This window comes from Plectropomus leopardus, chromosome 11, assembly GCF_026936395.1.
Source record: "Plectropomus leopardus strain MGB_pleo_1.0 chromosome 11, ASM2693639v1, whole genome shotgun sequence".
Lineage (NCBI taxonomy): Eukaryota > Metazoa > Chordata > Actinopteri > Perciformes > Serranidae > Plectropomus > Plectropomus leopardus.
In genome coordinates, this window is record NC_142186.1 from 17,639,267 (window position 1) to 17,649,018 (window position 9,752).

Consider the following 9,752-nt stretch of genomic DNA (forward strand, 5'->3'; position numbering starts at 1 on the left):
ATTCTGCAGCCTTGAAGAAATAGTTGAAACACCTGACAAAAGCCCACGCATTAATTGAGGTATGTGTGTCTACAATAGAGACATAGACTTTTCAATGAGTTTTCAGTAAGTTAAGATGTATTAAAGTATTTTCAAACAGATTTGCTACTTTGAATACCTCTTTAACAAGTTGGCTGTTAAAGTCAAGTGTATATTCAAAACATCGCCAATGTCTTTCTGTACCAGTGAGGATATTTAACAAAAACTCGTCCACATTGAAAGGAAGCTGTATGATTTAAGATGCCAATAATATGTAGAGCTTTTCTGACTTAATCATCAGTTTGTCATTACAGCAAGGTCATTCATTTATTGTTTGGGAGACAGCAACATGGACACAGGATGACAGATGGACCTGTGGACAGAAAAGATTGTTCAAACATGGAAAAAGACAGCACGCCAGACAGGATGATAGACAGGCAAACACACAGGTATAATAAAAGACTGTACTGTAGGGAAATGAGAGATAAAGTAGGAAGACAAGCCGCAGCGCTGAGAGACTGCTGAACTACGACAGAGATCACAGCGGAGTGAGTGAGAGTGAAAGACTAGAAGCCAAAGAACAAGAAGGAGGAGGCCATGTCATGAGAAAGAGTGGGTGCGCGAGAGACTGAAAGACTGAGTTCAGACAATTGAATGAGGAAGTAGTGATGGCGAGTGCATGGGTGTGGTTGGTTAGCAGTTAGCCCATCAGCCTTTCAGAAGTGACACACGGAGGAAAGCAGCGTGGATGATGAGGATGCGGATGAATCTGTGGACTGGGGCACCTCGCAGGATGGATACTAAGGTAAGCATAATAGCCTGGATGGATGACTAAATATCAGAGGGCTGTGGGGCGTTTTTTGGCGAGGCGTACTGAAGGGAGATTGATGGAGGATGACAGACAAACGGATGAACAGACAGACGGAGAGTGAGTGAGGGTGCTAGATGTGACAAACGGGCAGGCAGGTCAGGCTAGGGGAAGGGAAAGACGCCTGTACAGCCCAGGGGAAACAGGCCTCATCTTGACATATGCTCTGGAGTGAAATGAAGATTGGCATGACCTGCTAATCTGAGCTGTCACAGCTCATGACGGCCACGGACGCTCACCTGTCACACTGTTCCAAGCCCTGAGGACGAGCTGCCACCAGGATAGGTCAAAGATCGAGATTCATTTTCTGCTAGGGGTGGATTCAAACTGAGCCACTGGCCTAGACTTCATCCGTCACTCCACCTGCTTCTGCTGTTCTCTGCATTGCTATAAAATCATGTAATATTGGAGAGCTTTTTGCCTCTCTTTCTGTAGTGTTTTCTTTCAAGCTAGGGGTGATATGTTGTGAGGGGGAGGAGGGAGCATGTGTTCCCACTGATTCAGAGAATGCAGCTCACCAGTACAGGATTCCCATTATGTTAAAAGTGGTTGTTTTGACACATCCTCCAAAGTCTTTTTTTTTTAATTGGTGACAGCAGCGACCTTAGAAAAATGTTATGAAGTTTGATCAATAGTGCCACAAAGTTCAACGCAGACATGTGTGGGAGGATCGCATCCACAATGTGCAGCCAGCTCGGTCACTTTTTTTTTGACAAATGAATAGAAAAATCGTGGTTGTGATATGTGTGTTTTATAAAGTTTGACATTCAAAGTATGAATCTGTTTTTTGTCATGCTTCGTGAGGCGTGTGGGAGACGTTGTCTGTGTGCTTTAGGAGGAAGGAGAGGAGGCCATGTGGTGGGTGCTAAACCTCAGTGAGAACGATTTCCTGTCTTGTAGATTTTAACTGTACAAAATGTTCCATAATGAATGCTCTCTTGTTTCAATCCTTTAATTTACCATGTAGTGTACTTTGTACTTGTGCTCTTGTTAAACAGTCGTAACATAGTCTTAGATAAAGTGGTTGAGGTCATTTCAATTTTACAAACACAGGTTGTTGTGACACCACTACAGTATGTAAAGACACCACTTAACATACAGCCTGTTTTTACCTTCTCTTCCTATAACGTGTATTTTTTCTTCTTTCAGATGTATTTGACTTCCTTGACCTTTTTCCTGTTTGTGTTATTAAGAGGTGAGTAGAAAAAAAACTCTGCTTGCAATGATTTAGCTCACTGAGAGCACACATGTGACTTGAGTTTAAAGCAGGGGTGTGAAACATATGGCCTCTGGAAAGGGTCCAATTAGTTAAGTTAAGTTTTTTTTTGTTTTTTTTTTTTTAAGTGAAAGCACTGTGCAGGAGAGCTCAGAAGCCAAAAATGGATTTTAGAGATACCTTCCCTATTGAATAACTATAATCAAAATCAAAATTTAAAGATTAAGCAGTAATCCATTTTTTTAAATGTACTAACGACAAAAAGTTTGTATTTACAAAGTGTAAAGCTTTACAAATGAATAAACCAGCCCACTTCATATATTGGCTAAGAGGTGCCAGGTTTCAGAAGCAAGTTAAACAGGGAGTAGCCTCCTTCATGGAAAATTCTCTGAAATAATGAAACTTATGAATATGAATACTTAATGTGGTCATAGTTTAAGATACTGAATATATTGCAAAATATTTTGACAGCAGCTTCAGTGCTTACCTCTATCTTAAAATAATATTGCGAAACCTGATTGCTAAACAACGGAAATGTACATGTGATGACAGTGACTAATATACTGACTAAATGTGGAAAATCTAATGTTTAAATTGCACTTATTTTATTACCAATCTCAGGCTGTTCATCATCTGTTTTGTAAATTGATGAATGTTTTTAGAATGTACATTTGCCTCTAAAAGAAAGGAAAAGAAATGAGGTGTTTTTATAGGTTATTATGCAATGGTTTCACTTGGTCTGGCCCACTTAAGGTCAAATTGGGCTGTCTGAACTAAAATTAGTTTGACACACCTGGTTAAAGCAACTTTTTCTGAACAGCAGGCAGTTTGGTTGCAAATTGCTGTAATACCATGCTAAAATGAAAACAGTTGAGAGTCATAAAGTCAGAAAACTGACACTTATGTGATGAAGTTTAGTCAAATTATGATACTGGTCATATCAGACGAGGTAAAACTGTCACGGCAGAGCCTTTAAACGTTTTAGATTTGGCTAAGGTGTTATTAATTGCTCATGAGTTCAACATATTGTTAGTAAGAGGAAGAATGGGTTATTTCTTCTTTCAGCATTGTGTCACTTTAAGCTGCAGCTTGTTAATTTGCATCATAAAGGGTGCAACAGTACTGTAGTATGTCACCTCTATAACAGTGGGAGACTTGTTAAAGGCAGATTTTAAACAGTGGTATGAACTGATGCAGCAGAAGCCAGACCATTAGTTTTTTCTCCTCCCCAGTTAGAACTGTGGACTCTACCTGCTGGGTAAATACAACCCGGTTACATTCCCACCTAGACAAATACCAGCCATTGGACAGTGGCTCTCGCCGTCAGACACCAAACATTAACCATGGCAGCCTTTAGCAGTGGTATGAGATGCATCAGGCACTGGCATTTTTTGATGCTCTAAACTGCTTTAGTATAAAGAATGAGAATATCTGCATAGGGAGGGTTGGAGGAGAGGTTAATGAGTCAAAAAAACTCCAGACTTTTACCCAGGAGGCTGGTGTTTTTATCACGTGAGAAACCAAAAGTCGATCGAGTTAGTTTAATAACAAGGCAGTGTGCTTTTATGTGTAGCATAATATGTTAGTGACTGTGTCACATTTCAAATTAAATGTTTGTCACGAGACGCTGCATTATGTCAGTGACAGTTGTGCTTATTTTATTCAAAACCATGTGTGGGTTTTTTTCTTAACAAAACCATGGCGCTTTATTGTCTTAACCAAAGGAAGTAAACCTCAAAAGGGTTTTTTCAACCAGTGTTGTAAGTTTTCTTGCGTTTACCAGTGAAAGCTGTGCATTTCCTGACATTTATTATGAAAATATAGAATGCAGAGTAAATTGATATGCCGTCCCCAAGCATCAAAAACTGATGCTGGAAGGGTACCCAGAGCATCATAGTTTGACAATGAGGGCCACTGACCAAACACTGGTATTTAGTAGGTTTAGAGTTAGGATGTGTTGATAAATGCCCATATGCATGACATCACCATCTCAGAGGAGTATTCCTCTTTATGAGTAAACCGATAACCGAGTTCCCCTTTGAATGTTGAAAAATTTACATAAAGTCTTGTCACAAATATTATATATTATGTATTAATTATGTAAAAAAGTAGGATACTGTAATTTAAGAATACTAAGTATACATTATGTGGATTTAATGTGGGCTTGGAAGACAGAAGGTCCAATTTAACTGTAAGCTCAGAGTAAGCTCACATTAAACATTGTAGAACAGATGACTGTAATATAAAAGGTTTACTACAAAAAATTAAGGTTGTCATGCACACACAATATATCTGGCACATCGAAAATTAGCATCAGCTGTAAATCATTAGTCAAGTATGGGTTCATTAAAGTAGTTGGGATCACAGCATTAGCTCAAGAAAGTAGAGGTTTTGTAGAGCTTCAGCACTAATTGGAAGGTGCTGAGTGAGTAAACAGACAACGGCCTCACTGTCCCGCGCTCTCACACAACAATCCAGCTCTGTTGTGGCCAGAGGTTTTGTGAGAGCCACTTCTTTGTAACTGTGCCGCACTGCCCCACTCACAGGACTATTACTGTGACATACTCAGTGCATCTGCAGGCCTCTCTCTCCCCGGCATGGTCAGACGCATTCTCAAGTCTGGCTTCTGCCAGGAATACATCACAGCATTGTTTAAGAAAGTCGCTCGGGTAAACAACACTGCACTTTGTTCCTCCTGTAAAGTTTACTGTATCGAGGCCATGCTGCGAGGCCTCATCTGACTTGTGCTCTTGGTGACTAAAATGTGTCCTTTTTTTCCCCCACAGTTTCGAGAGCTCAGACTTCCACACCCGCAGATCAAATGGTGTCTGTGAGCAACAATAGGACAAACTCAACAGCAATGCCCGCTGCTCCGACTCCCCCTGGTACGGTACTTGTGGCTACGCTGAGAAATGCCACTTTGCAGCTTCTTCACTCTCCAGGCTTTTTTCATTTTGCACAGTTACTATCCATAATCCAAAATGTTAGTCATAAAAGTTATTTTTCCTATCTATCTATCATCTATCTATCAGTCTGTCTGTCTATTTGTCTGTCTGTCTGTCTGTCTGTCTGTCTGTCTGTCTGTCTATCTGCCTACATACCCACCCACCCATTAATTCCTTCCATCTATCTACATTTTCATGTAATTCAGTTGTTTTCTTGATGCAACAGGAAAAAGAGTCACTAGAAATGTTGACTCCACCATGGAAACTCCTGCTGCTGAAGGAACCACAAGGCAGCCGCAACCTAGCAACCCAGTCAATGTCAGCACAGCCACATCAGACACTATGATGTCAACAGGTAGCCACGAGTGTTGTCAGTGCTGTATATGTGACATCTATAATTCCAATAAGACCTGATGTGATTTTTATGTTTCTGTCCCTTTAGCTCCCACAGGGGGGACAACAAAACCACAAACAATGTCCATAGCCCCTCCAGGTAACAATCTGCACCCTCTCCTTCACATGTTCGAACACCCAGTTGGTGGAGGCGTTAAGTTCAGCCAGTAGATATACCACGAGCACTCCAATAGGCTCTAACTTCTCCTCACACCAATAGCAAAGGCTTACAGTAAAGACTTCTCTCTTCAAAACTAATTATGAGGTAATTAGAAAATGTTAAACTCCCTGTCCTTGTTGAGATATACAGAGGGGTATTTCTGCTGTATTTTACAGCACCAGGGAAAGGCAGGGAACTCGAGTGAGCGCAACAGAGAGAGCGCTGATATGCTTTAAAAAGTGTCAGCCTAAATTTCCTAAGAGAGTCATTCCACTGAAATATTCAGAAATTCAATTAAAAATGGAGTTAAACATAGGACTGCACCTGGAATTTAATGAGAAGTAATTAAGTGTGGACTTGCATGGCAAAGATAAGGAGTCAATATGTCCCGGAAAAAAATATTTTTTCAATACATGAAATTATGTTTTGCATTATAAACCTGTGCATTATAAATATTAGACTTTAGAGATAAAAATACAAAAAAAGTCAAGGAAACTAATGTTTTTACTGTCTTTTTTCAGCATCCACAGTGACATCCTCCCCATCCAAAACTCCGAACCCCACCAAAGAAGCTTTCACCCCGGGTGACTAAAATTTTTACTACTCCATAGTTACCTTAAATGCCACAGGCGTTGCAGTTTTATTGTTATCTCATGGCAGACTGACAGTATCACAATTCCCTGTCTTCCAAACAAAACCCATAGCAGAGAGGTAGAATAGAGCACCTCACTTCCTCTCTTGCCAACAGATTAATGCTTGATTGTACCTTATGCAAGAAGAGATAAGATATGTGTGTTCTCATACTGTGCTGGTTTAGCATAGATAGCGGTTTGATACACCATCAATAGCATGTCAGCAGGACCAGTACATCTGTCATGCTATCTCTGACTGTTGTTCCCCCGTGATCGTCTCTCTGCTCTTTTTTTTTTCTCTTCCTGTAGAGGCTTTCTGTGTTCAACAGTCAAACTTAATTCAATACTTTTCTTTTTGCTTTGACTGCTTATAGATAAGAATTCTGATGACAATTTCACCTATGGTAAGAAGCTACATTTGACTGTGTTTATTGTGTTATTATCAGTGTTAGGGAAGCGGCTTTGACAGTGTAGCTTTACTTTACACTGGAAGAAGTTGAGCTACAGCAAAGCTACTCTATGGAGAAATCTGTTCGGTTAACTAAAGCTACTTAGAAAAAGTATCTCAAACTACTTTGTATTTAAAAAAAAAAAAATTAAAAATCAGATTGACAATGTACAGCAGAAAAAATATAACAAAATCTAAATTTAAAAAATTGCATGCCAGCAATAAAATGCCAATCAGTTTAATGAATTTGCAAAATGTGCCAAAAGATAAATGTGTCAGTAATGTAAGCTTTGGTTAAATAAACAATGTCCATCAGCCAGACACCTAACATCAGAAACTTTTTTCCAGGTGGCAGTATTACACCATCTCAGTTTCTAAAGTAGCAGGCAACAACTTCTCCTGCATGTGTTAATAAAAAGCAATAAGAAACAGAACACTGCCACTCAAAGATAAAATGTACTTAAAGTGGGCAAAATAAATAGAAACCGGTGCATTTTGGCTACAAAGCCATCATCAGCTTGATAAAACAAGCAGGGATGTCAGTTCATATGAACAGGTGAGGTTCAAACAACAATCAGGACAGAGAATATATAATTGCGTGGTATGATCCATCTTTGAATGAATGAACCGCCCAACAATGGCCTCTCCCAAGTAGGAGGAGTGTCAGTAACAGTCAGAAACAACAACAACAACAGCTGGTGTCACAGCCTGAAAGGTAACGAAAACACGTACTCAGGGCCAGAAACATTTAGCAAGAGACTATAAATGATGACCTTTAGAATCAAGATCAATGGAAAAATGAAGACGCACATAAACTACAAATATCACATAACCCAATGCAATGTATACAATGCATGCATTTTTAGAATCATTTTAAGGGAAAATTAGAGATAACAAGGGTTCATGCTTGAGACTGTCCAAAATGCACCAGTAAAGTCATCTTTGCAAGCAAAGGGCTCCAACTACACATTTTTATAGATAAATATCTGAAAAAGAAGAAAAGTGACGCATAGCTTTTGTAAGAAAAATCATTAAGGAGCTATAAGACTCCAATAAACCATATAGTTTGAATTATTCACAAGAACTTAGAAAAATTAGATAATGTCCAGAATAAATACATCAACAGAAGACTTTCTAAACTTTATAAAATAGCATGCAACAACTTGTCAGAACAGTTGTAAATAAACTGAAAAAATCAATACTTCTGACTAAGTGACACCTAATAAACTGAAGTTTGTTTTTATAAATTCTGCTCGGATGAATGAATTTCTTTTCTGTCAAAGTTATCAGCATGAATTAAAGGGGCCTCAATTACACTCAAGAAGCAATGGTAAAATGTATTTATTTATTTTTTTTAAACATCTTGTTTGATGGCCCAATAGTTTTTGTAGTTTTAATAGTTAACTGTGCAAAAACATGGAAAATGTAATGTAACTACTTGATTCACGATGCAAATATTATTATAGTTGATGTACCAGCAAGCCACTGCAAAACTACTGGTTTGATTCTATGTAGTTCACTTCTCCCTGTCACTGGTTTATTACCTGTCATGTCTGTGGTTGAGTGCCTGATTCGTGTTTTATGTGTCCAGATTATGAGTCCCTGCGCAAAATTGGACTTTCCATCGCAGCAGTACTTTTCATCGTGGGCATCATGGTCATTGGCTGTAAGTTTGAGTCTGAATGCCACTTCAGTCTTTTGTAAACCACTGTAATTATATTCAGCTTTCCTTTCTCACTCTTTTGCATATATCTAACTGTAGGTGGCAGGGTCTGCCGGCTGCCCAGCTGTCGAAAGAGGTCATCTAAGTAAGTACTTATGATTTTCTTTATTTAATTATTTCTAGTGAATGTGAATTTGGGTTTTTTTTCTGCATTTGAGAGGTGCCTGATTAGCACAAGTGCTGAATAATTTAAGACAATGAAAGCTGACAGACAAAAGTGATGTTTGACTAAATTACAGTCCATGTGCATTAAAGGTAGCAGTGCTTATATCAAGCTGCTGTTGGGGAAACTGCAGTTGAATGAGTTAAGTAATTTATATCACGGGCCACTGGATGATATATGGCAAACAATCAGTCACTTCAGACACATAATATCTCAACAGAATGCTGACTAAAATCTATGTGATGAATGAATTAATAGATCAAAAAGATTATGATTAAGCTATTTGTTGGGTGAAAAGGTAACAGACCAACTGCAGCAACTGCAAACCACATTGTTATCCTTACTGTGGTATATTTGGTTTTGATAGATATAATTGATTGCTTCAGTAGTGCTTGATTCTTTAAATGTTAAATGTGTTTTGTTTTTGTTTTTTTCCAGATCATATCGAGTGGTCCAAGGATAAGGACAGAGAACATGTATATTTAAGTGTGGCATTGCAAGAAATCAACCAGAAGTCCATGAAGAAAAAAAAAAACTCAACCAAAAGCTGGCAGCATGAGTGTGAATGTGGATCGACTGACAGTATTTTGCTCAGAAAATCACTGAATAAACATAGCAAATGTGAATCATGTTGACAAGTGGAAAAAATGGAATAATTCCAAACTTAATTTTTGTCGAATGTCACTACTATACTTGGGAACACTGCTCTAAAAAAGTAAAAAAAAAATAATAATAATAATTAAAAAAAAGCAATTCCTTATCTCTGCAAATAAGGAAGAGATGATTCATATTTTAATCACAACTTCAGCCTGAAGCAGGCTTGTTTTAATGACCTTTGTATCTTTTAACTTATAACACAGCCATAGGCAGCGTCTCACAGCCAGGATTATTATTAAAGGTTATGAAGAATAACCCATAACATCCCCTACCTGACAATCTTGCACGCTTATGTTCAGTCAGGATCTAAAACTGAAGCTGGGTCACTTCTTCCTGATAGATGCTGCACGCTCTTTAAACTTTCAATCTCAACAAAAACGTGATGTTTAGTAAGGGGTGTCTAAGCCTCTTAGTGACTCTGTGCTTGTAAGTGAGTAAAGCCCGAGATTAAACAAGAATCCACTGGGGCATTATCTTTGCATCCATATGGCATCTTAATGATGCAGACAACAAACTGGGAGAAACCAAG

General features: G+C 38.6%; 1 protein-coding gene across 1 annotated transcript; it reads left to right on the plus strand.

Moving 5' to 3' along the window:
* The first annotated feature begins 614 nt into the window (after window positions 1–614).
* On the plus strand, window positions 615–9,192 carry fxyd5 (FXYD domain containing ion transport regulator 5). The gene is made up of 10 exons (XM_042489424.2): window positions 615–823; window positions 2,036–2,081; window positions 4,889–4,987; window positions 5,274–5,402; window positions 5,490–5,540; window positions 6,122–6,184; window positions 6,607–6,636; window positions 8,272–8,346; window positions 8,443–8,488; window positions 9,005–9,192. The coding sequence occupies exons 1-10, from the start codon at window positions 767–769 to the stop codon at window positions 9,027–9,029; spliced, it is 621 nt and encodes a 206-aa protein (XP_042345358.2). The 5' UTR covers window positions 615–766; the 3' UTR covers window positions 9,030–9,192.
* The last annotated feature ends 560 nt before the right edge of the window (window positions 9,193–9,752 follow it).

Excerpts from the sequence above, each read along its gene's own strand:
- fxyd5 (XM_042489424.2), top strand. The coding sequence starts at position 767 with ATGATGAGGATGCGGATGAATCTGTGGACTGGGGCACCTCGCAGGATG. Across the intron at positions 6,185-6,606 it reads CAAAGAAGCTTTCACCCCGG|ATAAGAATTCTGATGACAAT; the intron begins GTGACTAAAATT and ends GACTGCTTATAG. Across the intron at positions 8,347-8,442 it reads GGGCATCATGGTCATTGGCT|GTGGCAGGGTCTGCCGGCTG; the intron begins GTAAGTTTGAGT and ends ATCTAACTGTAG.